Below are 26,070 nucleotides of genomic sequence, written 5' to 3' on the forward strand. Positions count from 1 at the left end.
ACCGTGGCCGCTCTCTGTCACGACAGCCGTATGTGCGGATCCACATGCGACCTTACAGACTTTGACGCCGTCAAGAGAAGTGACTTGGACAGGGTCGTTGGAGTTGTCTGCCACCAACGCTCATCACTAACAAACAATTTTAGTCATAGACTCGCACACGCCTCCTGCCCTCTCACTTTGTACGAGCCCAGGCATACTGAGAGAGGGACGACAGGGTCCTTGCTGCCTGCGCCATGCTCAGGAGGCGGTAGAAGGTGAGATCGGATGGCAGGAGGCAGGAGCAGGAGCAGGAGCAGGAGCAGGAGCAGGAGCAGGAGCAGGAGCAGGAGCAGGAGCAGGAGCAGGAGCAGGAGCAGGAGAAGGAAGGAGAAGGAGCAGGAGCAGGAGCAGGAGCAGGAGCAGAATGAGGAGGAAGACCATGGCAGAAGAGGGCAGGGAGGGACGCGACAGCGACTGAGACATCGAGAGGAGGCTGCATGCTCCGCTTCCTCAAGAACTCCGGGAGGAAGGTGGCCATGCACATGATCCCGCCGAGCTTCTTCTCCCACAGCAGCGACGTCAACAGCGCTACGGTTGCTCCCTGTCGTCGATGACGTCATCAGGAAATCCTCCCTCCCTTCCCCTCCCTCCCTCCCCTCCGTTTCTTTCACCTGTCCGAATCCTCCAATGACGATTCTTTGCGAAGGGATGCCTGCTCTTACACGATGAGGACAGGAAGGAGGACGAGGACGAGGAGAGAAACATGGGAGAAGAGAAAGAGGAGCGGAGGAAGAGGATGCGGACAAGAAGGATGAAGGATGCCGAAGAGGACGAGGGAGGAAAGCAGGGAGGGATGGAGGAAGCAGAGCGGAAGGAATGCGCGCGATGCAGGAGGTGGAGGAACTTCGAGTACCTGACCGCTCCTCTTGCTCCAGCAGCTCTATCACCATCCGAGCACTTCTCATCAACTAGTCGTTTTGATCACTGCAAGTCGGCAACTCCTCCACCACCACTCTACCTGCTCCTCCTCTCCCTCTCCCTCCCTTGCCCAGCACGCAGCACCAGCTCGGACGTCCTGTCCCTGCCTCGCCTGCATCAGCCACCAGCACAGCACTTGCATACAAGTGTCGATCGACTCACTTGCTGCAGAGGAAACGTCCCGACAGGGAATAGGAACTTGCACCATGACAACTCCATCTTTGAAAACGCGCGCAACCATCCCTGCCCCACACATCAGACTTGCTCTACCTCCTTGTCCCCGCTCCTCCTCGTGGTCGTTGCTGCCGTGTCGTCTCCTCTCCCCTCTCCGCCTGCTCATTATCCTCCTCCGTTTCGAACTCTTTCCTGTCCTACCTTCTTCCCTCACCTCGTTTCCTCTTTGGCTTCTATTCCATCTCCTACCTCCCTACCTCCTTCTACTCCCGCTCCCTCTCTCCCTCTCTCCCTCTCTCCCTGCCCCTGCCCCTGCCCCTGCCCCTGCCCCTCCCTCCCTTCCACCTCCCCTGCTACCTCACCCGCGGGTCGTCTCCTTCTTTCCCGTGTAACCAGATAACGGTAGACGTGTGGGCACGACTCGCTCCCAGCACAAACACTTCTGCCGTCCTCACCCTCTCCCCTCCTGCTGTGCACATACTCAGACATGCTAAGATCTTCCAAACACGAACGTCCTCCATTACCTCTCGCCTGCTCCTGCTCCTCCTCCAGCGACTGTGACGGTCGGTGGTCCCAGAACGATGAGGCTCCTGTACAATTTTCTCCCTTCAGCATGTAACTCGGGCAATTGAGCGAAAAAATTCAGCACAGTGGAGGGCAGGGGCAGGACAAACACACTAGATACCAGCAGGAGGCAAGCGCTTGGGAGCAGACGACTTGACTGGAGGGCAGTCGGATCTAAAACAACAAGATCGAGTGAGGTAAAGTTCGCAGGTCAACAACTTGAACTTCACTTTTGCATGTACAGCGTGGAATGATGCCTGCGAGAAACGTTGCGATAAGAAGATGAAACTCAATGTAGTGTACACGTGAAAGGAAACTTTACAAGAAAGCTTTCACCTTGTGTTTCGAAGAAATTTGCAGTCAATGGGAGGAACGCTGCGAGTAATGAGGTAAGATGTTGTATGTGGTGAGAAGAACATCTCAACAAACCTTGTAAAGGGACTGCAAAGAGGAAGGAACAGGAAGCAAAGGAACAAGGAGGCCATTGGCGGCATGGAAGCGTTGTAAGTTTGCCTGAGTCTGGCAGAGAGCTTTCCCTTGTCTCAGCGTAGCATGGTAGGCAGAACCATGTAAGAGGAGGGGGCCTAATCGAACAAAAAGATCTGTCAGGAGAGGATAGAACGTGGAAGCCAGGCCGTTGCCTTTCCCCCTGCTCTTTGCCGACAGCCTTCCCTTTTCTACACCTTTAGTCTCATAAGCATCCTCGTTCTTCATGCTCTTCGATCTTTGCACATTCCTTCCTTTCTTCTCCTCTCCCTCCACTCCTCTTCATCTCCCTCCTCTCCGGTCTCCGTCTCCGTCTCCGCACTGCCATTTTGGCACTGAAGCATTACGGATTTTCAGCGATATTAGTCAACTTGCCACTATCACCCGGCCGACCAGACTGAACGAGTTTCCAAGTTCAAGTTACCGGGCCCGGCCGGGCCGCTCCACTCCGAGGCTTCAGGCCGCGTGACAGCCTTCAACGTGACTTAACTTAACTTTGAGTAAAGGGACTGCCGTACTGAGGCTATCTACATTGACCCCGACTGAGACCCAGGTGGGTCCCGGGGGCCAGCTTGCCTGAGCCTTCGTTCGGATGCGAACCGGGCCCCGAATCCGATGTTACTTCCCGGGCCCAGCATGCGGCCCCGCCCGGCCAGCCTCCGGCCCGAGCGACTCCGGACCGGGCCCTAGTCCAGCCGGACGGCCCGGTCCGGCCGGCGGCCTGACTCACTGAGTAACACCGGAAGTCACCGGTGACCGTAGTGAGTGCTCGCCGGGCCGCCGGCCCACAAACTTTTTGGCGCGAAACGGCCGCGTCGCAGTGAGGTTTCATGGCCTGCAGAGAATGGTCGATGACGGGCGCCATGCACGCGCGAGGCGGAGGAGCCATGGAGACGATGAAGGTGAAAAAGATAGATTCAGAGTCAGGTAGGGAGATGATCGCTGACTTTTATGGTTGCAGAAAAGCCTGAAGACAGTTGTTCTTGCTTTCAAGCTGGTAGGAAACGAAGCCAACTTGAGCAAGCTTGAGAGTGAATTGCTCCGAGTTTTACCTTTGATCTGCATCGTCAACCCCTCTTTCAAGCAGGAGCCAATCATTTTTTGTTCCAAGAGAGATGAAGTGGAAGTGCTGAAGGAACTTCAAAGCTTTTCAAAGAAGTCCAAGACAAAGTTGCAGAAGCTCGAACTCTCTCAAGACCTTGGCAACGAAAGTTTGATGCTGTGTCTGACCTGGGCCTTTTTTCATCACATGAGTGTAGTCATACAAGACAGATGGATAGACATTGGGTCCTCTACCGAAAATTCAAATCAGCTCAGGTTTCTGGTGCGTCTCAACGACTACTTGAAATGTCAGGAGAGCGGGGGAGGCTCTTGCCTTGGGTGTGACTGCCGAATTTCTTTCACAGAATCAGAACTTGTCTTCTCCTTTCTGGTGGGTCACTACCAGCTAAAATGTTGGAGACTTGAAAATCTTATTTCAGATTCCTCACCCTTTCGCAAGCGGCTGGAGAGAAATGAAGTTGTGGAGATGGGCGAAATGTTACCCTGTGATGACTTGAGCGGAAGATGTATCTTCCTGCATGGAATGCGTGACGCAACCATATTGGCTGTGTCCAGGTCACAAAGTTCTCTCTTAAAATTCCTCAAAGGAAAACTTGAGCAAGAATTTGATGACGTAAAACTGAATTCCTTCAAACCTGAATCTGATAAGATTGCGTCTCAGCTGATCCTTAACAAATGCTGGCAGACTGAGAATTATTACGTTATCATTCGTGCCTTTGAACTTGGCTTTGTCTGTTGCCCAGCATCTATGCTTGTAGCGTCGTTGTCTCTCATGCGAAACAGAAGCATTCAGTCGGATTTGAGCAATTCCATGATAATGTTACAGAGCTTTCGAGACTGCATGGAACGTATGTTCTTATCTATACGTGATGGTCTGTTTCGAATTTCAAACCATGATAAAAACTTCAGACATGGCACACGGTTGTCGGATTCAAAGGATGCCTGGGAGTTTGAAACAATAGAGGCTTGGAGGAAACGTATGCGACAGGAAAACGATGAAAAGGCCGAGAGAGCAGCAAGGCGGATAGAGCAACTGAAACAAGATAGCATTGACGACAAGATGATTTCACAATCGAAGCCTTTTGTACCCTTTGTCACCCTGCAATTTCGGAAGTTTGTTGCCGCAACTAGTTGTGGGAAGATCCCTTCCAAACGTTCGGCATACCAAGCTTTTGGAGAGAGTGATGCAGATACCCGCCATCCTGACGATATTTGCAGGGGCAACAAACAAGAAGTCATCGAACCGAAAGTTTTCTTGAAACTCTCAAACATGAAGGAGACTTCAGATAATCCTAAAGATGCACAAGAATCAAAAAGTCGTGTGGCCTTGGAATGCAAGGATAAGGAAAACTCTTCCAAGCTATCTCAAACCTCTTGCAATGAACAGCTCACCCCTCCGAATTCGGAAGACGCTGATTTTCAACATACTTCCATGAAAAAGAAGGGATCCAAAGGCACAAGCTTGAAGAATGAAAAGAAGCCCAAATCATCCACTGATTGCGATATTGAATCATTGAAGGAGAAATTGAGATCTCTTTTCAAGTCGGAGGACACCAAAAACAAAGTTACGGTATCCGATCTCAAACTGTTTCTTTCCAGCGTAAAGTTGCCAGTTTCTGGAAAAAAGGAAATTCTCGTTGAGAGGGCTCGAAAGGCCCTTGAAACAAGCTCATAATCAAACAATGTCAAAATCCTTGATAGCGTCTGCTTTGTCGAGTTTGACAACATGACTGTTCAATGAAAGAGTGATAGTTCGAATACGACTACTTAACATTTGTGCAAAAACTATAACTCTGTCTTAATCTGGCCAGGCTTTGGAGTACTCTTCAGCCATGGTGGTATTGAGGCTCCAAGGGAATTTGCATTCTAAGAAAGAAAGTTAGAATAAGAAACAAGAAAAATGTGGAACGAACCCGTTCAAGCTTGCTGACGCAGATATCCCAGACTCGAGGACAATATGTCGAGGAAACAAGCTAGATGTATGTCATCAGCAACGTGTCAATACCTGCCAAACCACTCACCTCTTGATCCAGCCCTTCGGCAGTCATGACGGAGTTACACTCAGCAAGGATATTCAAGATGAGCATATTCTGTGCTCTTTCCCCGGGATAGTACTGAGACATGATCTGCTGGATGATCTGCCCTTGCAAGGGATTGACCTGTTTGTCAAGTTTCTGACCAGCAGACGCGAAGTCCAAGTAGTCAAAGCAAGCACCAAACTGGTAGCCGTTGGGGACGACTCCGCTCTCAGGTGCCCAGATGTTGTTGTTCACGCGTTCTGCAACAGCCTTGAGGGAGGTTGCAATGTTCTGTTTGTAAGAAAATCCGTCCTGCAGGTTCAGGGAAGTGTAGATGGTGCCACTTGGGATGTAGATGATTTCCCCCGGAAGCTGGTTGCATTCCCAGAATTTCATCTTCTTGCCTCCCAAACCGAAGTCTTCCTCTAGCTCCTCCTTCTGCTGCTCGAAAAACATGAAGGCAGATGCAGGTTCCAGCACATCTTTTGCCTTCTCCCTCAGCGTTTCGAAGTCCTTCGGCGCCATCAAGAACCATCTCCTCTTGCCATGGACAAGGCCGTCCGAGAAGGGAATGGATTCTTGTCTGAGTTGCTCGCCGCTCCCCGCCGGCCCGAAAGTGAAAAAGTTGGAGGACGATTTCTGCAAGTTCGCCTTGAGATCCACTTTATCGGACACGAGCGATTGGAGATCTGCTGCTTTTGCCGCAAACCATTCACGACCTGAAGAAACGAGTTCAATCAGATTGTCCAAGAACATCCAGTCTTCAACCTGGTTCCATCTGCTGCAGCCATGCAAGCTCGCCTGCAGTCATCGCGAGCTACATCACATCGGATAGTTTTCAAAGCAAGACAACACTAACCGGCAACACCCTTTTCGAAGACCTTGAAAACAGTAGTGTTGCTTGCGAGGAGAGCAGCAGCAACAGTCTGTGATGATCGCAAGAACTCTGGTTAATGATATTTTATCACAACATCGCTTGGATCAACCTGTTCGCAATGTTCGGTGTCTGCACCACCGTTCTTCCTGAAGTCAGGTTTGGCCTACGAGCATTTTTCAACTTAGGTGTGGAAGGGATAATGCAGTGGACCTTGAGGTTGAAGCAGTTCATGAAGTATTTCTCCATGGTGACCAAGCTGAACAGGAGATCAGTCGGAGCGACCAGTCGGGGTCTGCCACAGCCCACCTATACTCGTACTGCTCGTCCTCAGGAACATTGGATTGTTGCTTGTCGAAAGATCGCTTTTCTTTGGCCTTCACTGGCGACAGATATCTGTCCCAAAATTGTGAGAGGCATCGAGCCGCTACCAAACTATTCACTTGAGTTGTATCTCCGTGTTGGTCAACAGATTTTCAGAGGTAAACATCCTCCTGACCAACTTCGTCAGCGACTCATTCTCTATCTTTATCAATGACAGCCTTGCCTCATCATGTCCAAGGACTTCATGCCACCAGTAATGATGAAGGGTTTACGGAGGTCAACCTTTCCTGTTGGTAATGCGATGAGTGCGATACCAACATCGCAAGACAGAGGTTGCTCTTCACCATTTTTGAGCAGAGAAACAAGATCGCTAGGACGCAAAGTCAGATGCAACTTGATCAAGAAATGGATCGTTCCACCTTGCAGGATACTTCTTGATACTGCATTTCTTCGCGCCCTGCACATATCGTTCAATGACATCAACGCTGGGTCGAGTCAACTTCGACCTCTCCTTTCAGAGCCTTGACCCCAATCTCTTTGTCTAGGGAACAAGACACTTGTCAAAGGAAAGCGCACATGCTACAGGGCCGACGCAGCTCCGCACCGGTAAGTGAAGTGGGGACTGGCGCAGTTCCCTGCTTCCTGGCTTCAGCAGCAGCTTCCTCCTCTTGTCGTCGTGCAAAATCCTGTACAGCTATCAGTCTGGAACAAGCTGAGAGGTCTTAGTGGAGAACAAAGGAGAAGCAAGAAGCAGAGGCGAAATGGCTCTTCATGGTGGAGGTCAAGCAGTCGACCTTGAGCGCAAAATCAACTTTGTCTCTTGCTGCTCGAATGAACATGATCTGCATGATCCCTTCAGACTTAGGCTGCCGGCCATAATGCTTCCAACCGTGTTCTGCGACATCTTCTTCTCCTCCGCAAAAGCAAGGAGTTCTTTCGTTTCGGCCACTGTTGCACGTGTGTCATAGACCATGCAGCCAACAAGATGCCGGGAGGAGAATAACACAACAAGAAAGACAATCATGGGAAACTGAGTTGAACATGACTCTGATTGCAGACCAAATTACAGGATAGAACTGCCACAGCGCGATCAAGGGGAATGCTTACACGCGCGGTCGAATTCATCTTTCTGAACCCGAAAGCTCATCGAGAAAGTCGTGTCCTGCAGGACGACGGAGCGCGCACTTTGAATCTCCATCATGGCAAAGAGAAATCCGAGCTAGCATGGAGAGGAGTCACTCGAGGGACTCGAAGCAGCAGGTGAGGACTCACCAGCAACGCCGAACCCTTCATGGCGAAGAAGCAGCTGCCGCGCGGAATCATCCTGCACAACTTGGTCAGCAGTCCATCGCATCTACCATCCTTGCTTGTGTGATCGAGATGCGTTCCCTCAGCAGAACTGCTCCCCCCCTCCCGGGCAAGCAAACCCTGTCTTCCGCAGAATCCTTCTTCTGATAAAAACAGAACAAAGTACCACCTATGACAATAACACTGATTGCATGTCTAATTTCTGCAATGTTTTCGCTGATTTTTACGCATCTTGAACGGAGTTGTCTCACCACCTCGCGCGCAGACTGCCACCTGTCCTCCTGGTCATTCCAACCAATCCCTTCTCCTTCTTTCTTCTCCTTCTCCTTCTCCTTCTCCTTCTCCTTCTTTCTTCTTCCCCTCTCTCTCTCTCCTCTCTCTCCTCTCCCTTTTCATCTTCTCGTTCGCTCCTCTATGATCCTTGCATTTTCTCGCACACACCCCAGCATCTTCACCCCACCCCTTACAGATACTACCCATGTCTCATTTTATGACCGGTATCTCATGTAATTCAGTACCCACCCTTCTAAGTAGCAGACAGTCACATAGAACTCATACCACCCGTCAGTTGCTACCACCCCACCCGTACAAAAAATCTGCTGTCGTCATACTTCCATCGATCAGTCGGAAACCGTTACAAATTCGTTAACTTGTCCTCTTCGGTTACATTACCGTTGTTGCGACCGCACCTGTCTGCACACTGCGTTACAGAACCGTTATTTTTCGGCTCATACGATCAAAAGCTCCCTTATCTCGACGTTTCGAATCTTCAGATCTACATCACGAGATATATATAAACTTGTAATGAGATAAATCCAGTTTTACTGCTGAGAACAAGATAAAATAATTTAGTTTGTACTGATATTTCAATAATGTTTGTAAAGTTTCGTCCTCTTTACTGTATAAAACTCCATTTCGAAGAAGACCCCTCCTCTGTGTGTCGGTAAACTCAGTACCCACCCTTTCTAGATAAAATCAACGATTTTAGTACCCCTCTTCTAGCCCACCACCACCCCTGTAGCATCCCATTGATCGAATGACTGTTTACATTTTTACTCAAAATTGGGTTAGGCAGGTGGGGGGTGGGGGTGAATTTCGAGCGTCTAGTTTCATATGAAAAGGTGGGTAGTGATTGATATTTGAAGGGGTCAAAAGTAGGGTAGGGTACATATTTGTGGGGTGGCAAGTGCGCCTTTAGTCTTTCTTTTTGTTCCCCCAACACGGCTCATCCTTCTGCTCCTTCTGCTTGCTCCTGCACCTGCTCCTGCTCCTGCTCCTGCTCCTGCTCCTGCTCCTGCTCCTGCTCCTGCTTCTCCCTTCTTCACCTTGGGTTCATTCCTATCTCCCACTCCACCGCAGAGATGGCAACCGCGCTTCTAGGATCCTTCTCACAAAAGGCCATCCCAAACTTCTGTCCCAGAGGTGTTACATCTGAGCCAGCCAATGCGCTCTCCAAGTTCCTGGACAGCAAAAATATCGAGATGTTTCTCGAAGAGGAGGGCGAAGACTCATTCATGGGATGCATGATCGAGCCTTCCGGTTATTCCCTGCACGCTTCTGGCAGGAAGTACCAGGCAGGCAAGTACGAGTACCGTGATCTTCACGCGGATACCATTGCGGATATGCAAACCGCAGCGACGAATCGGATGTCGATCCTCAGCATCCTTGATAACGATCTCTCGAGATCAAAGACATGCAACTCGTTCAACTTGAAGGCGAAGAAATTCGCCATGTCCGAGCAAAAGTTCATGGAGGGGGTGGCAGTGGTGGTGGTAGACGGCGACAGTGTCATGCTAGAGGAGGAGCCTGGAGATGGTTTTCTGCGACTTCCCTCCATGCGCTTCGAACAGTTCTGTGACGAGAGCGACGCCGGAAAGCTTGAGCAGGGAGCGGGACAGCTGCTGCCTTCCAAGGGGTTGACTGGCGGACAAGTGCATGTTGACATGCAAACGGGTGTGTTCGTGGACACGGAGATGGTAGATGGAGTGATGAAGCATCTGCACAAGCGCACTTTCTCGCGCGTGTTTGTGGTTCGTGGCAGCGCAGGCGATGTCAAGGTAGGGAAGCACATGCGGGAGCTTTTAGTGATGTTTCATGTCAGTGATGCATTGCTCGGCCTTGTTCTCTGACCTCTCACTCCTTATCTTGTTATCTCGACCTTACCTTCCATCAATATCAACATCTCTGATTCATCCATGTTATGCTGTACTCCATGTTATGTTGTTCTCCATGTTCTGCTGTATTTCATTTCATGCTACATTGAGTTCCTCCTTTAACGTTCTCGCAGGGCTCTGTACGTTTCCCCAGAGATCAGCTGGACAAGCTCACTGATGGCCTGGTGTACGACTTTGAGGGGAAGCAGATCAGCGCCAAGACTTGCAGCTTCTTGTGCAAAGTCAGAGAGGTGTTATGACGGCGCTGAAAGTGGAGGAGGAGGACAAGGAAATTGGCCACTAGGGGATGTCCTTTTGGTGTAAAAGTTTGGTGACCCCTACGTTGTTCGGCCTGTTTGAAATTCGATTGCTCTCTACACTTTTTTTTTGTTTTCTTCTTGTTGTTGTCAACTCAAACATTAAAACTTTGAGATGAGAATCTGCCAAGCCTGAATGTGCGAGGATCCTTCACTTGCGGCAGGAAGCGCTTGCACGGGTGTCCACGCTAAGAGCATACAGTAAGAAACGCAAGGGGAGGAGAGGCCGACGAAGGTTGAGGAGATGGAGCAGGGGCATCATAGAGTAGCACGAGAGGAAGGAAGGAGGGGTAGGAAAGGGGGTGGGAACAAGACGGGAGAAGGAGTGAAGAGGAGTTCGCATGAGCATTGGGGACTTGAGACAGCAGCAGCAGCATCGCTCACCCGGTGACAGGGTTCGTTCCCTGCAGGGTCGGATTCTTGCAGATCTTCTTGTTGTCAAAGTCGCCCATGTACCTGCTGGGCATGAGCTGGAGCAGCAGGCATGCTCGCCATCTCACGTGTCACTGAAATCAGAATCTGTCAGGTCGGATCCTTCGAACTCCGACCCGGACAAGACGGCGTTGGCGAAGATGGCGCCCTGAACATTCTCATGAGAAATGGAGACAAGGATGTTGTATCGGTCAGGAGGTGAGAAGACGAGGGAAAGGAGGAGCAGTCGGGAGCATCGCAGAAAGAGGAGCCAGTGGCCAAGAGGAGCAGGGAGGAGCAGAATCAGCAGAGGAGGAGACGGGGAGGAGGGAGGAGGGTGAGAGAGAGCAAGTGGAATAAACAACATTTTCTGCCTTCTTTCCTCACCTTGAAGGACGATTTCCTCCATGTTCCACGGTCCATCACAGCGTTGGAAAAGTCTGCGCCATCGAAGGTTGCCTCGTCGGCAAACACCTGGAGCATCCGTTCAGGTCCAGCGGGGAAGGGAGGGAGGGAGGAAAAGGAGGGAGAGGGAGGGAGAGAGGTATGGGAAGACACGGGCAGAGTGGTGCGGGGGAGGAGGAGGGACGAGAGAAGCCGCAAGAGAATGAGATTGAAGATGGAAAAGAGTGAAGAGGAGGGAGGGAGGGAGGGAGGGAGGGAGGGAGAGGGAGGGAGGGAGAGGGAGGGAGAGGGAGGGAGGGTGGGAGGGAGGGAGGAGAATGAGGAGGTTGTTGGAACCTTGGACATGACAGCGTCCTTGAACTTCACTTTGGAGAAATCTCCCTTCTGCATCAAGGCTCCTGCACATGATTTTAACTTTGGCAACCGACAGGCATCCTCCTAGAGTCCTCACCCGCAAGGTCAAAACCTGTCGCATCCTTGCCGGCCATCGGGCACTCTCGCCTGGGGCCCTACGTCATGTCCCTACAAGAGGAGGAACACAGCAGCTACAGATCGTAGAGCTTGTCACGAGCAGCATTGGCCTGCCCGATGGCTGAGGAGCGGAAGGTGCAACGATCCTTGGCCTTCCTGCTCGGCAAGGGTGGACGTGAGCGTCGGAGGAGAAGGCCGGGTGAAAGGGGGAGGGGAAGGTTGAGACGGGGGAGCCAACCAAGGAGGAGGAAGGATTGAGGGTAGGAGAGGAGCATTCATGTGAGAGAGGAGATGAAGGAGCATGAGAGCCAAGGAGGAGGATGTAGCTGGTTGCCTGTCAATAGGAGGGAAGTTGAACTTCAAGCTCGAGTCTGCCTGCACGTCGAGGGGAAGGACAGAGCTGCCAAGGATAAGAGCGCCCGCAACCTGGCCGACATCTTTCAGTGCTGAGTGCTTGGTCTTCTTCCTTGCTCAGTAGCTCGCATCCCTCCAGGATCCTGTGCTCGAATCCTCGCCGCACATCCCCCAACCGCGTGAGTTTGCACTTACAAAGCTGGCGACTTGCTTGCTGCTGACTTCGATCTGTGGTTTCATGGCCATCTGGGGAGAGATAGCCTGCGAGAGGAGACGGAGAGTGAGAGTGTGAGAGAGAAGAGGTCCGAGCATGAGCTGACATTGTTGCTTCTCAAAGTAGGAACGTGAAGCTTCGATGAACCTGAGGTTAGCCGTTCAGCAAGTGGAGATCAGCTCATTATCCTCCTCCTCTTCCTCTCCCTCCTCCTCCTCGTCGTGCAAATCTTATGCTCCCTTATCTGTGTTCACCTGTAGTGTGCATGAAAGCCTCTCCTTGGCTCATCACCGCTGCCGCCATCGCGCACGCCATCATCGTTCGACGACCAGCCATATTCGCTTATGTGAACACACTTCGTTCTGTTGGTTCTAATATCTTCCTGAGATTTTCAACTCTGACTTCAACTTTTCAGTTTTGACATCAATTTTTGATATTTACGCCCACCCTTCTAAAGCTGTAAGCAGGTTTTGGAACTTTGACCCTCACTGAATCAAACTTTCATACTTTCAAAGTTCAACGTTAACAGTCCGTACTTTGAACGGGCCCGGCGTCACCCGATCGGAACCGGGCCCCGGCGCCGCCGGCACCGCCCGGCCCGGTTCGGCCTGAGTGCGGCCGCGCTGGCACGGTCAGGTCATTGAGGTGAGGCGGCCCGGCGGGGGTCACCGTGAGCCCGGCCCCGGGAGTCACGGCGATTGCGGGCCGGGCCGCCCGATCGGCCGGGCCCGGCACTGCCAGAGAAGTCCTGAGGTCCCGCCGAGTCACTGAGATATCAGGGACTGGTCCACAAACTTTGAAAACCTGAGGGTTGTACCACCCTACCCACGTGTATGTACCCCACACTCTTTATTGAAACCCCATCAACATACCATATAGTACCCACCCTTTGTTATTACATTAAACTGCAGATGTGTAGCACCACCCCAGGAAATACCACCCCTATCTGCATCCTCTCCAGCCCCAATGGCGAATCCTGTGGCTGTGGAGGCGGTGCTGAGGGCAGCGGAGGAGGAGCGAAACATGGTAGAGGCTCTTCATCCTCTTCATCCTTCATGCCGAGCAGCTGTCATGCAGATGTTGAGGTGTGAACTTGGTGACGAGAGGACGAGCCTTGGCTCCATGCACAACCTCACCAGAGTTAGCTGGCTGGCAATCATGCAGTCAGAACTGCCATGGCCGAGAGGAGCGGTGCGGCTGCTCCTCGATACTGGAAACTCGTCTTCATGTGCCATGCTCTTCCATGCTGTCGCAGACATGAGCGTCCTCGAGCAGCACAGGAGTGGAGTCAGGTCTGAGTCTGTTTCTAGGACTCTAGCAGAATGTATGCTTGTTTGCGAGGAGTTTGCGAGCGATGAGGAGCGCGGAGAAGGGAGGGAGGAAGGGACAGCAGGAAACCGTCCAACAACAGCTCGCGGGTCGCAAGATAGAGGGGGCAGGTCGAGAATGAGAGCAGAAGAAGGAGGAGCAGTGATGCGGTTGATGGTTGGGGCTTTGATCCGCCATGTTGAGTTGAATGAGGAGGACGGGAGGAATGAGCGAGTCTTCGGCATTCTCAGAGATGCTGTGAGAATGTTTCGTCAAGATCTCAAGTCCCATACGCTGCAAGGGAAGGACGCGCTCTTCCCGGAACCTGTTCAGAAACTCCTTGCTCTGCTCCGCGGGAGACAATGCTGTGATGTGAGCGATGAGTTTGCGACGAGAGACGTGCAAGCGTGCAGGAATCTGCTGCAGAGATACCTGGCGCCTCTGAGAGATGGCGAAAAGTCGCTGCCATGGCTATTTGATGCGGGATGGGAGAGTCTACAAGAATTGTTCGTGTTCTTGCGGAGGTACTTTGACGATGATCTTCAAGGTTGCAATCTGTTCCGATCTCCAGCTGGGAATCAGGATCTGCGGTTCTCTGGCAATGACAGTCCTCGTGAGATGCTCGGGCGCATCCTCGGAGTTCAGATCAGCGTTGTGAAGGCTGTTTCCTACAAAGTCAGCCATTTCTGGCACGAAATTCTGCTGCCAAGGGATGTTTTCTGTGTCCTTCATCACAATTACAATCCGAGCCGCCGTGATACCTCAGCTGTATCAACGAGAGACTTTGAAACTTGTAGATCAGTGTGCGATGGACATTTTCAGGTTTTCTTCTCCAAGGACTTGAGTTTCCCTGCCCTGGTACAACGCGCTATCTGCATATTGTGCTTGTACAGCTTCTTGGGAAGACGAGGAGGAGGGGGGCGGGAAGTAGGAGGAGAGGTGAGGAGGAGAGAGGAGGGGGTTGAGCTAGACGAGACAAGCTTTTTGAGCTTGGTCGAATGGATTGCCGAAGAAGCCTCGCACAACTTGAAACAACAATTCTGCTTGTGGTACCTATCGTTGCAGATAATGACGAGGTTATCGATATTGTCGTTGGGAGGAGGAGGATCAGGAGGAGGTGGAGGAGGCGCTTCTTCCATCACCTTCAGCTCCCTCCTCTCATGTCTCAGTTTCAAGCATGCGAGGCCAGATGCCCCGGTCATGGGCGTGCAGCTCCACCCGAGCCTTCGCGACGAGGCACAGGAGCTTCACATTCCGCAACTCTCTGCCATCCTCCTCCTTCGCCTCCTCACCGACTTCAGATGCGTGCAGGATCTGCTGAGAAGACGGAGGATGCCTGGCAGAGGTGACCGGGAGGATGTAGCGAGGGCGTTTGCGGGAAAGGAGGAGGATAGAGCTTGTCGCCTGATGTGGGGGCTGGTTCTCAGCAGCAAGAAGTTGGCGAGAGTGGTGAAGGAGGAGGAGATGAAGGTACGAGTGGATTATGCGACTTGCCTGCTGTTCGAGTTGCGATCGAGGTTGTTCGAGGGGGAAGACTTCATGGCTGAGACGTTTGTGAAGTTTCACGACGACAGGTCGGAAGGGACGATGAGAAGGACGGCGAGGATAGATGACGACGACGTCATGTTTCTCGCCCGACAATGTCCAATGATGATTGTGCACCTGATCGCTGATCGCTCGGCTGGTCAGCAGCGTGAAGTGATCTTCAAGTTTTGTGAAGCTCTGGATGGGGAGGAGAACAGGGTTGAGGACGGAGACAGGATGGAGGAGGAGCAGGAGGAGCGAAGGAGGGGATCGTTGCTTTCCTTGTATTCTCAGGTTGACGATGGACGGCGATCATCGAGATGGCTGTGCCTTCTTGTCAAACTCTGCGAGAGGCTGCACCGGGATGATGGAGGGACGGTGAGGACGCGGCAGGTGCGAGAGGCGGAGGACTTGTTTGAACTCGAGCTCGTGGGCGAAGACTTGTTGCTGGACGATGAAGTGGATAGGAAGTCGCAGCAGATCGAGAAGAACATCAAGGCATGTCGACTTCAACTTGTCCTGTGGTTGTTCGACAGGATTCTCTTCTGGCGATCTTCCCTGCGCCATGCCAATCCAGATACCTCCTCCTCCCCCTCCTCCTCCTCCTCCTCCTGCTTCTCCTCTCCTGACAGGCTCGCGATGATGCAGCGGGCTTGCGAGGAGTTGATGAGAAGAAAGGCGATCATCGCTCGCGCGTCTCCTGCTGTTGCTTCTCTGCTCGCAAATTTCCAGGAAGATCTGATGCTTGCTCGGCAGAACATGAGGTGGACAAGTGAGAAGAGGAACAAAAGGCGCAGAGAGGAGGAGGAAGAGGATGGCAGATGGGAGGAGCTGATGGAGGACGACGTCGGGGAGGAGAAGCTGAGGAGCAATGGGAACGCAACGGAGGAGTCATCAGCAAGCAAGTGCATCGTGCGGTGCCATGTTGCAAGTGGGAGAAGCTCGTGGATGAACCTTCGAGGCGACGTGGAGCGAGTCTGCAGCAAGAGGAGCAGGACAGGGAGAGGGCTGCTGCAGGAGATTCTCGTGACAGAGTGTGCAGATCGTAACGTCTGGGAAGTTACGGAGAAGTTGATGCTGATGAAGGACGTTGACGACGATGTTGTTTGTGACGTAATTTGTGAATCCTTGAAAGCTCCTCGGATGGGCCGGAGCGTCGGGGCTGAGCAGGTGGCCTTGTTGGTCTTCCTCTTGACGAGGGGAGGAGAGAGGGAGGTCAAGGAAGTTTGGAGTCGTTTCGAGGGCTCGTGTATGCATGACGATGCGAGGCGTTGGATCAGATTGTTGAGGGGGTTGGTCGGTGAAGGCATGAAGTTGAAAGGTGAGCAACCCTTACGCTGAGTAGTTCTCCTCTCCTCTCGCAACTCTGTCGAATGTTGTTTTGTTCGATTTTTCTTGAACTTCTTTGTTTGGACTGCATTTGCTTTGCTCAAGTTCTCCTCTCCTCTCCTCTCCTCTCCTCTCCTCCTCTCCACCTTTCTTTCCACAGCGCTCCTCGTCTCTGCTCTGTCAAATTCAAGTACGTCTATTCTGATATCGATTCTCAGATTTGCGGACTGAGGGCTTCTGGAGTAGACTTTTCAATCTCTGCGAACAGTCAGGAGCGGATTTGACGTTTTCTCCTGCTCTCTCACAGACTCTCATCAGAGAAGTTGTTGTAAGGGATGACAAACTCTGTCTTGACCTCTACAACGACGATCGTCGATATCTCCATCATCTCATCAGAGCAGTTGAGGCCTCGCCTCAGCACTTTGCCGTCTACTGGAGCTCAACGCTATCCTTCGAGGAGGGCGAGGAGGGGGAGCACGATTCGGGAAGGATGAATGCTGTCGTTACCTTCCTGCTCATTGTACATTCTCTCAAGACAAACAAGATGCAGCATGTTGGGCAATTCCTTCGCATCATGGTTGAAACGCTGCATGCAAGAGGTGTGAGTGCGTCTTCCTCGTTGTTGGCGATGCTATCAACCGGGCTGCCTTGCACTGACTTGCGGTCAATCAAGTCTTCTACCTCGCTCGCATCTCTCTCCACAAGTGCTGTGGCTCGATGGCTGCTATCCTTCCCCTTCTTCTCCGCCCGTCGGGCTCTTGAACTTGCTACCTTGCAGACGGCTGCTGAAACTCGAGCAGACTTGCTAGCACGCGTCCAGGACGGCAGCACAACCCTTCTCTCTGTGATCAGACTCCTCGGAGAGCTCCAAGTCGATTTCACCTCCCTCTCCCAGCACATAGCCGATCTAGTCCGAGCTCAACGCGAGGAGGGATCAGTACATGTCAGTATATTGCTGCGGAACTTGCAGGCAGTCTGTTTGTCGTCGGACCTCTCAGTCCTCCACCGGCTGCGCGCAGACGCTGGTAGGCGTCCAGGCTCCATCATCAGGTTGTGCAGGTGCAGCGATGAGGGAGTGCTCGAGGAGGAGACGATGGAGTTTCGTGCGGTCATGGACGAGATCGATGTGAGTGATGCAGAGTTTGCACACTAACTTTCACAATCTTACTTTTGATCGCTTTTTACCTCATCTCACCTCATCTCATCTCATCTCATCTCATCTCATCTCATCTCATCTCATCTCATCTCATCTCATCTCATCTCATCACCGCGTCGCGTCGCGTCGCGTCGCGTCGCATCTCATTTTCCCCTTTCATCTCATCTTATCTTATCTCATCATGCCTTCTCCTCTCACTTCTTTTCTTTGCAGCTGCACGCCTTTCTTGACCGCGGCGTTGAGTTTGGCGATGACATGGACAACTCCTCCTCCTTCTCATTCTCGGTTCGATGTGATGATTCCAATGCTCCGCTCAAGAACTATCCACCATCCCTCTTCTCCTTCCTCCAACACAAAGATCGCAGGGTACGCTCTCTTGTCTCGTTCCTCCTTGTCTTATCCCGTTCCTCTCGATCTCCGTCGTCGTCGCCATCAGATTCGGGTCAAAGCTCTTCATGCCGCCTCCAACATGGAGCTCAACACCAAGATTTACGTGCAGCTCGCTAAGGATGCGCTGGAGACGGTGCGGAGCTTGCAGACGGAGGAGGAGATGGAGGTGAGATAGGTTGACGTGAAAGAGAGTATTCACCGTTGCTAGGTGTTGTTGAGACTCGTAGCGAGCGCGGGCAGGGCAGCGCTGCAGCAAGGGAGCCTGTCGGCCAAGATGTGGAAGGAATGGATGAGGAAGATGAGAAGAAAAGTGGTAGTTCACTATCCTCCTCCTCCTGCCTTTTCTCATCTCTCCTCCTCACTTCGTCCCTCCCTCTCATGCTCCCTTCTACTTCAGGTTTGTATCCTTGCCGGATATCTCAGGAAGTCCGGCAAGCAGGAGCAGGAAGCGACTCTCAGTTGGCCGTGCGTCAGAAGATGCCTCGTAGTTCTTGCCGCCTGCTCCTGCTCTTCCGACGGACACGATGAGCGAGGAGCAGCGGAGGAGGAGGAAGGAGAGGAGGAGCAGGAGGTGGAAGAGAGTATGGCAGTTCTGGCGACACAAGTCATCACGATGGGGATGAAGAAGTTAGCGAGGAGCGACGATCAGGACTGTTGGAGGGCCATCGCTGGAGCTGCTGACCTGCTCGTCGAGGACGTGAAGCAGCAGGTGTGCCCCTCCCTTCCCGCCCATCTCGGTCCTGGTCCAGCCTTCCTCGCCCATCCGTCTCCTCCTCCACCCTCCTCCCTCCTTGTCTCGTGTCCTCACTACACGACCAGGATGAGACGACCGTGCGTATGGTTCTTGCAAGGCTGCTGGGGTTTAGCTCGAGCTGGCTACTCTCGTTACAGGAGACAGCAGACCAGAGGCGGCAGGAGGAGGAGCAGCGCAAGAGCACGAGTAACACAGCGAGCTTGTGGCATCTGCTCGAAGCCTCCGTCCTCAAAATCTGCGCGTCCAGGTTCGTCTCCTCCTCAGCTTCAGCTAGAACCCTCCTTCCCCTCTTCTCCCTGCTTCCCGCTCACCACCTACTTCGCTCTGCTGCTCTTGTTTCCCCGGTCTTTTCTGCCTCTAACCCTTCTTGATTGTTTCATCCCCCCCCTCCCCCTTCATTGCAGCCTGTCTGTCTCTTCCTCCCGTAGCCCCTCCTTGTTGTCGCCTCCTCCCCTCTCATCTTGTGCCAGGGCCAGTCTCGCCCGTGCGGGAGCATCCGAGGTCAGGAAGCAGCTGGAAGAGTGCTTGGAGCTTGAGGTCCACAGCTTCGCCCTGCTAGCGCGTCTCCTCTCCGCCATCGAGCAGATAGAGAGCAAGTGAAGTGCATAGTCGAAAGTCGATGCTCGAAGTTTGAGATTCATCAGCCTCTACTTCGACTGACCTGAATCCTCTGCTCTCCGTTCCGCTACTGAGCTCTTACTTCAACTCTCTCCCTCCTACTGTCTCCACTCTCTCCCTCTCCCTCTCCCTCTCCCTCTCCCTCTCCCTCTCCCTCTCCCTCTCCCTCTCCCTCTCCCCCTCCCTCTCTCTCCCTCTCCCTCTGCCTCTCTCTCCCTCTTCCTCTCTCTTCTGCTGCTACTTCTTCTCTCTTCCGTGTAAGTAGAAGAAACATCTCATTTCGCTTTCTTCCAAGGGGTCTCAGCCCATGTACTACCCCCCAACCCCCTTCAATTTTCAGTACCCTACCCCCAAATACCAAAGAATCTTTCGTACCCATATAAACGTCTCTTTCTTGCTCTATATTTAAGGGTGGTGTGATATACCCCTCAGGTACCTACCCTTGTACACCTCACCCACCCCTGATTCCATCTGATCGCGATGGCAACCGGAGCGGCAGGAATCGGAGCATGGACGAAGAAGCTGGCGGAGAAGACGCCGACACCAGGAGGAGGAGCAGCAGGTAAGAGACACAGAGGAAACTTGAGGACGGATGGAAGGTAGAGGAGGAGGCGACCATGACGACGACGACAACGATGAGAGGGAGAGAAAGTGCAGTTCGGGGTAAAAGGAGGGAGACAAGGACGCTGTTGTCTGATGTAGGTGGATCAACCGTAGACGTGTATTCACGAAGGATGGTGAAAGAAAGAGGAAGAGGTAAAAGATGTATGGAAGTCAGGGATGCGAAGGAGTAGGGTGAGAGTGAAGGGGGTGGGTTAAGCAGGGGGCGCAACACCTGGAGGACACGAGGAGACGTTGGATGGACACACAGAGGAGGAGGAGAGACTGGAACTGATCACTGTCATGATATACTGCTTGTTTCTGATCACCATGCTCTCTGACAGCTGCTGTCTGTGGAGCGATCGGTGCGGCGGCAGGGGCCATGGCGGCCATATACACCACTAGGAAGAAGGACGAGGAGACGGGAGTGGCGGAGAAAGCCCGTGCGCTGTCCGAGTCTCTCAAGCAGACTTCACAGAAGTGTATGGAGATCGCAGACGAGGACGAGGAGGCGTATGCCGCGCTGCAGGCCAGCTGGAAAGACAGCAGTATGACGGCAGAGCAGAAGGCCAAGGTACGAGGGCAGGGATGGTAGACCCTGCTCATCCCTCCTCCCCAGGTGGAGGCGACGGCTCTGGACGTGCCTGTCCGTCTCCTCAAGCTCTGCCATGCCGAGGCCCTCAAGGTGCACGAGTTCATCCCCTCGTGCAACCCCAACATCGTCTCGGACGCCAAGGTCTGTCTTCCCACTCCTCTCCTCATGCTGGCCATGGCTGAGGACGGTATCCTACAGGTTGCGATCCACCTCATGGCTGGGGCAGGTCGTGCTGCCTACCAGACTGTCCTCGTCAACAATCCTCCCGATGCTGTCAAGGTCACAAAGCTCCCCTCCCCTCCCCTCCCCTCCCCTCCCCTCCCTTTTGCCCCCCTGCCCCACACCACATCATCCTTCCTTGACCTTCCTCCATATTGACTTTTACTCGTTCACCTTCTCATCAGTCCACTTCAATCCCGTCGTCTCCCCCTTGCCTCCCCTTCCCCATCCTCTCCCCTTCCCCATCCTCTCCCCTTCCCCATCCTCTCCCCTTCCCCATCCTCTCCCCTTCCCCCGACTCTCTTCGCTGCCCTCCCCTATCCTCTTCGGTTACTTCTCTTCCCCTCCCCTGACTCTTCTTCTTCTCCTCTTTGTCCCCCCTCCCTTCACTCCTCTCTCCCTCCCCTCTTCTCTTCATCCCGGTACCTCCCCCTCCTCCTCACATCGCTGCCAGGCGGAGCTGCAACCTCTCCTGCAGGACTTGAAATCTTTCGAAGAGGCTCTACTGTGATCTCGCTGCGACGCTACCCTGATCTCCTTGAGTACACTTCCAGTCTCCTTGGCTGCTCTCGCACCTCCCAGAGTCAGACCGTACTCGCTGACACACCGTCACTGCGCTGTCCGGACCCCGGTCACTTACCAGGTGGTCCGACGGGGCTGCCGCTAGTCCCTCACGAGTCAGCCGCACTGACCTAGCCGCTGAGGCTGACACAGGCCCTGTTGAGTGAATCCTGAACCGTGCAACAGCGGCCGCGCACCGCCGGGCTGCGAGGCAGGTCCGTCCTCAGGAACTTCGCGGCGCCGTGCCTCCATCACAAATTCGGGGCCGGGCCGGGGCCGCTGGCGCCCGGACCCGGTCCGGGACATCACCGTCACTGTGTGGACGGCCCGGGCCGACGGTTCCGGTCCGACAGCCTCCGGCGCCGGGCACTGACGGCCCGGGCCCGTTCATTATTAAGTTGTCACCCGTTGCGATGCTGAACAGTCGTCTAAAACATTTTTAAGAACTTTCACAACGGGGGTGTCAGGATGGGGAGGTGGGGGTGGGGGTGGGGGTGCTTTGCAGGCGAGAAGGGTCATGGTGGGGTCATTATGACTGGAAAAATCAGGGGTGGGAACTTACTGGTATTAAAGGGGACCTCCCTCCTTCAAATGACCCCACCCCCTCAATTGTAGGAGGATATATGACCCGGTACTTGACTCTCAATCATATCACTACCGGTACTAAGTTCAGTCTCAGGTACCCCTCCTTTACCTGCAAATATTAATCACTCCGTCATCAGTACCCACCCCACCCCTCGTCACGATCAGTTCCTACCCAGCCCACCTGTTCCATCTTCTCGCAGGATCCTGTTGAAAAGCAGGGGGTGGGGGTACCCACAAATTTCGACCCTACCCCCTAAGGAAGGGGTTCTCAATAACAGATCTTCTTCAAGCACAAGTCTCGCAAGGGCAAGATGGGGTACTTGTCAGTATATTCGGGGGTAGGGGTACTGGGTTGGAGCGGCCGGGTTTGGGCATGATGGTGAAAGCAGAGGGCGGTGAGGGTCTTGAGAGAAGAATTAGGGGGTGGGGTGGGATGCTGGTAATCGAGCGCATGGGGTCATCAAGTTTGAGGGTGTATATTGAGGGGGTAGGGGTAAAGAACACAAGGGGTAGTCTGCTCATGACTAGTCAGTGAGCCCTTCAAACTTCATACATTACCAGGGGTACTCGACAACAAGGGGTGCTCGAATCAGCGGTTCGAGGAAAGAGGGGGTGGGGTACGGTAGCTTCAGGATCCTTACAGTAGGAGGGGTCCTGGTGGGAAATCTCACAAGCACAGGTGCGATTGGACTGAAGTGGGTGGGTGGGGGTGGGGTGGATGGGGCAAGGAGTTCATGCGGAGAATGTTGGTGGAACGGACTGGATGTGGTGGAATGGCTCGAGGAGAGGAGAGGAGAGGGAGAGGACGAGGAGAGGAGAGGACGTAGAGAGGAGAGGACACGGAGAGGTCAGGACATAGAGGGATCTGAGGACGGAGAGAGGGGAGGGAGGCTCAAGGCTTCGAGCTGGAGAGGGCAAGACTGGAAATGCAGGGAGTGACACTCGCCGTTGTCATGAGAGTGGGAGGGCCGGCAACCACAACGAGCAACAAGGAGGATTGAAGAACATCTGAGTTCCATTGAATGCGAGACACCCAGATATCTCTTGTCGACAAAAGAGACGTGAGCAATTGATGAAAGGAAGGAGCAGCATTGAAGGACTGAAGGGTTATCAATGCGCACAGTGATAGAGCAAGCTGTTTGATGTCTGTGCGTGATAGTCAACTCTCCGGTGTCATTCAGAAGGCGGGCGAGTTCTTTGACTTGCCTGTTGTTCTCAAACACTTCTTGATCTCTGTGGAGCTCGTCCAAAGAGGAATTTTGAAACGGGTGAAGACGATTCAGAAGTCGTACTCGTTGGCCGTGAAACATAGGATGGATTCGTCTACTAGCTATGGAGACAGGGATGTTGAAGAAGCTTCGAGCATTCACAATGCGACCAGTGAAGAACTCAAGAAGCTGGCGATGGATTTCATAATGGGAAATGCCACCACACACGCTGAACTTCCGTTCCTTCATATCGTGGCCGACCCCATCGCGCACTGGCGCAAGCACAAGAAAGTTCTGGTGGAGGAATTTCAAGTAGCCTGTTCGAAGACGAATGAAGGAGAAGCTTCTCCTGACCTAAGTCCGGCATTCTTGCGAGCAAACAGCAGTCAAGAGGAGGGAACCAACACGTTCCTTTCCTCCCTGCACAAGGCATTCAACGACCTTATGAAGTTGGCAACGAGGAAGGTCAACGAAGTGAAGGACGAGATGAGCCATCTAGAGGATGAGATGATTCGCTACGAGCAGAGTGCATGGAAGAGCTTGTTCTTGTTCAATCAGCGATCCAAGTTCAAGCGCAAGCTTGAAGATCTGTCCAAGAGGCTGGCAGCTGCAGAGCTTGTGGTTGAAGCCGGCTTTAGGCAACTTTGGAAGCTCATCTCTCGTCTCAACCAGCTTGACCGCGAGCGTGCCGGTACGTTTCTTACTCCTTTAACATTTTTCCTATCTTGTTTGCTCGTGTCATCATCATCATCATCATCATCATCATCATCATCATCATCATTGCTACCATCATCATTGACATCATCATTCGCACTGAATCGTCTGCACTCCCTCCCATCCCAAGGCTAGACTGACGAGGAGCCTGCAGAGGGATCGAGCTTCTTGGCGAGGTGCAAAGTCATCCACTCGTCCAGCCCCGAAATGTTGAGGTGCGGGCAGGAGTCGGACCAGATCAACGCCAGGTAGTTGCAGCCGTTACAACGAGTCTATGCGACCAACTGAAAGCTTGCTGCAGGATTCGGAAGCACTACTACCTTCTTGACCGCAGACGCGTAGGTTGCATCTCCGTCCATTTTTGACTCAAGCGAGTCCGCGGGAAGGGCCCATCCAATCGCACATCGTTGTCATTTTGGTTATGGTGCAGATTTTTGTATATAGGACAATGAAAACAGGTTGAGGTTACTGAGACTTTTTATGCTTGCACAGTCGTGTGATGTCGTGTGGAGAAACTCTCGAGAGTGAAAACAAGCATGTGAGGGGAAGTCCAGACCAGACCACGAGAGAAGGCTGACAGAGATGTATGTATTGAGCGCTCAAGGCTGACAGAGATGTATGTATTGAGCGCTCAAGGCTGACAGAGATGTATGTATTGAGCGCTCAAGGCTGACAGAGATGTATGTATTGAGCGCTCAAGGCTGACAGAGATGTATGTATTGAGCGCTCAAGGCTGACAGAGATGTATGTATTGAGCGCTCAAGGCTGACAACACTTCCTCTCACTCAATTCGGTGCTCTGTCAAACGTCACGCCAAAGACTCCCATCTTAAACGCATTCGCAAAATCTTCAAAGATTCTCCTTGATGGTGTTCTCAAGGGCCTCGACATTTGCGCCGGCGATCACCTAGGAAAGCTTCACCGGTTTGCAAGGCATGTCGTCAACTTCCATCACCTCAATCTTGGCTCCTTTCTTCCAGAAGTGAAAGGCGGGCACAGACCTGATCATGTCTCAATAACCCTCGACAATGGGAGTGAGAAGAAGAAAGAGTGGTTGGTGCATGGAAGGGACGAGAGAGGTGAGCGAGGTGAGAGATGAAAGAAAGGAGATGGTGTGCAAGAGCAACGAGATGAAAGAAGACGAGCGTTGAGGATGCGCAAAGTTTGGAGGGAGTGAAGAGTCGACGTTGAGAAAGAGTGAAGGTACAAGCATGACAACACTCGACAAGAGACGGCGATGTTGACCTGATCCCCTCACGCTTCATGAGCTTGGTGGCTTCAGGGGAGGTGTCCCCAACGCACTTAAGGAAGATAGCGTCCTTGTACTTGTCGCTGAAACAAGAACTTTCAGCTCCCCTGCCTCCCTCCTGCTCCTTCACCTCATCTCGTCGTACTTGGGCGCGATCACCTTGCAGGGACCGCACCAGGTGGTCGAGTAGTCGATGATAACAAGCGTGTTCTCCCCTGCCAGCCTCTTGAGTAGAGTCCACAATGCATAGAGGTAGCGCTAGTGGTGGTGATAACGGCGATGATGATGGTGTTTGTGGTAGGATTATGGTGGTAGTAGTGATGTTGGTGGTAATGATGATGACGATGACGATGATGATGATGATGATGATGACGATGATGATGATGATGATGATGACGATGATGATGATGACGATGATGATGATGATGATGATGGTGGTGGTGGTGGTGATCATGGTGATCATGGTGATGATGATCATGATGATCATGATGGTGATCATGGTGATCATGATGATGATCATGGTGGTGGTGGTGGTGGTGGTGGTGATGATGATGATGGTGACGACGATGACGACGACGATGATGATGGTGATGGTGATGGTGATGGTGATGGTGATGGTGATGGTGGTGGTGGTGATGGTGATGACGATAATAATGATTATGATGATGGTGATGATCATGGTGATAATGATGATGATCGTGGACTAGTTCACAATTATAATGGTGAACTTGAAATGCAACAGGGGAGGTTTGGAGTAGTCTCCAACCTAAACAGCACAAGTACACAAAGGAATGCATTGCTGATAGAAACATGGCTCAAGAGGCGGCAGGGGCAAGAAGAGCCAAGGAGAGGGGATGACGAGGGTCGTCATAACGATGGTAGCACAAGAAAATGACAGGATTGCAACGGATCGGCACATATTTGCGAAGTACGGACAAGGGCAGCAAGAAGACGAGGAGGCAGAGGAACGAGAAGAGCAAGAAAGGATGAGAAGAACAGAGCACTGAAAACCAACCTGCTGCCTCGATCGCCTGGTCAAGCTCCTGCTCCGAGTTGATATCAATGACCGCCATGCGCAGGGCCGCGGCGCTGCGACGAGGCCTGGAGGAGGCCAAGGCAGGCTGCGAGCAGACAGCGGGGGTTGAGGAGAGGGATGATGAGCGGAGGGA

The 26,070-nt window shown here is 52.7% G+C and overlaps 9 protein-coding genes across 9 annotated transcripts; 5 read left to right on the forward strand and 4 right to left on the reverse strand.

Moving 5' to 3' along the window:
* Positions 1–56: 56 nt before the first annotated feature.
* Positions 57–1,176, reverse strand: GUITHDRAFT_119910 (hypothetical protein; the record flags this gene model as incomplete). Its single annotated transcript, XM_005820787.1, has 7 exons — positions 57–107; positions 158–226; positions 418–580; positions 651–691; positions 893–947; positions 998–1,069; positions 1,120–1,176. Coding segments are annotated over 7 exons (508 nt in total), but the record flags the coding sequence as incomplete, so codon positions are not given.
* A 3,046-nt stretch (positions 1,177–4,222) lies between these two features.
* Positions 4,223–4,918, forward strand: GUITHDRAFT_119911 (hypothetical protein; the record flags this gene model as incomplete). Its single annotated transcript, XM_005820788.1, has 1 exon — positions 4,223–4,918. The coding sequence occupies one exon, from the start codon at positions 4,223–4,225 to the stop codon at positions 4,916–4,918; it is 696 nt and encodes a 231-aa protein (XP_005820845.1).
* A 45-nt stretch (positions 4,919–4,963) lies between these two features.
* On the reverse strand, positions 4,964–8,056 carry GUITHDRAFT_166346 (hypothetical protein; the record flags this gene model as incomplete). The annotated part of the gene is made up of 16 exons (XM_005820789.1): positions 4,964–5,109; positions 5,157–5,216; positions 5,265–5,980; positions 6,030–6,062; positions 6,121–6,142; positions 6,248–6,301; positions 6,349–6,394; positions 6,445–6,531; positions 6,579–6,629; positions 6,879–6,916; positions 6,966–7,000; positions 7,064–7,145; positions 7,349–7,407; positions 7,567–7,621; positions 7,732–7,783; positions 8,019–8,056. 16 exons carry the CDS (start codon positions 8,054–8,056, stop codon positions 5,029–5,031), a joined length of 1,509 nt encoding a protein of 502 aa, XP_005820846.1. The 3' UTR covers positions 4,964–5,028.
* A 1,072-nt stretch (positions 8,057–9,128) lies between these two features.
* GUITHDRAFT_119913 (hypothetical protein) lies at positions 9,129–9,896 on the forward strand (the record flags this gene model as incomplete). The annotated part of the gene is made up of 1 exon (XM_005820790.1): positions 9,129–9,896. The coding sequence occupies one exon, from the start codon at positions 9,129–9,131 to the stop codon at positions 9,894–9,896; it is 768 nt and encodes a 255-aa protein (XP_005820847.1).
* A 428-nt stretch (positions 9,897–10,324) lies between these two features.
* GUITHDRAFT_155908 (hypothetical protein) lies at positions 10,325–12,446 on the reverse strand. Its single transcript, XM_005820791.1, has 11 exons — positions 12,347–12,446; positions 12,199–12,239; positions 12,074–12,139; positions 11,859–11,950; positions 11,603–11,680; positions 11,505–11,554; positions 11,390–11,451; positions 11,036–11,122; positions 10,738–10,817; positions 10,622–10,693; positions 10,325–10,425 (listed from the first exon to the last, which is right to left on the reverse strand). Exons 1-11 carry the CDS (start codon positions 12,393–12,395, stop codon positions 10,389–10,391), a joined length of 714 nt encoding a protein of 237 aa, XP_005820848.1. The 5' UTR covers positions 12,396–12,446; the 3' UTR covers positions 10,325–10,388.
* Positions 12,447–13,058: 612 nt separating this feature from the next.
* On the forward strand, positions 13,059–19,153 carry GUITHDRAFT_119915 (hypothetical protein; the record flags this gene model as incomplete). Its single annotated transcript, XM_005820792.1, has 9 exons — positions 13,059–16,245; positions 16,472–16,852; positions 17,291–17,379; positions 17,623–17,701; positions 17,775–17,965; positions 18,008–18,112; positions 18,197–18,508; positions 18,619–18,800; positions 19,024–19,153. 9 exons carry the CDS (start codon positions 13,059–13,061, stop codon positions 19,151–19,153), a joined length of 4,656 nt encoding a protein of 1,551 aa, XP_005820849.1.
* A 477-nt stretch (positions 19,154–19,630) lies between these two features.
* Positions 19,631–21,148, forward strand: GUITHDRAFT_155909 (hypothetical protein). Its single transcript, XM_005820793.1, has 5 exons — positions 19,631–19,733; positions 20,116–20,345; positions 20,391–20,507; positions 20,565–20,645; positions 21,040–21,148. The coding sequence occupies exons 1-5, from the start codon at positions 19,652–19,654 to the stop codon at positions 21,094–21,096; spliced, it is 567 nt and encodes a 188-aa protein (XP_005820850.1). The 5' UTR covers positions 19,631–19,651; the 3' UTR covers positions 21,097–21,148.
* A 1,725-nt stretch (positions 21,149–22,873) lies between these two features.
* On the forward strand, positions 22,874–24,018 carry GUITHDRAFT_119917 (hypothetical protein; the record flags this gene model as incomplete). The annotated part of the gene is made up of 3 exons (XM_005820794.1): positions 22,874–23,630; positions 23,808–23,901; positions 23,955–24,018. 3 exons carry the CDS (start codon positions 22,874–22,876, stop codon positions 24,016–24,018), a joined length of 915 nt encoding a protein of 304 aa, XP_005820851.1.
* Positions 24,019–24,502: 484 nt separating this feature from the next.
* On the reverse strand, positions 24,503–25,974 carry GUITHDRAFT_81021 (hypothetical protein; the record flags this gene model as incomplete). The annotated part of the gene is made up of 5 exons (XM_005820795.1): positions 24,503–24,559; positions 24,608–24,653; positions 24,898–24,984; positions 25,032–25,124; positions 25,913–25,974. 5 exons carry the CDS (start codon positions 25,972–25,974, stop codon positions 24,503–24,505), a joined length of 345 nt encoding a protein of 114 aa, XP_005820852.1.
* Between the last annotated feature and the right edge of the window lie 96 nt (positions 25,975–26,070).

This window comes from Guillardia theta, assembly GCF_000315625.1.
Source record: "Guillardia theta CCMP2712 unplaced genomic scaffold GUITHscaffold_164, whole genome shotgun sequence".
Lineage (NCBI taxonomy): Eukaryota > Cryptophyceae > Pyrenomonadales > Geminigeraceae > Guillardia > Guillardia theta.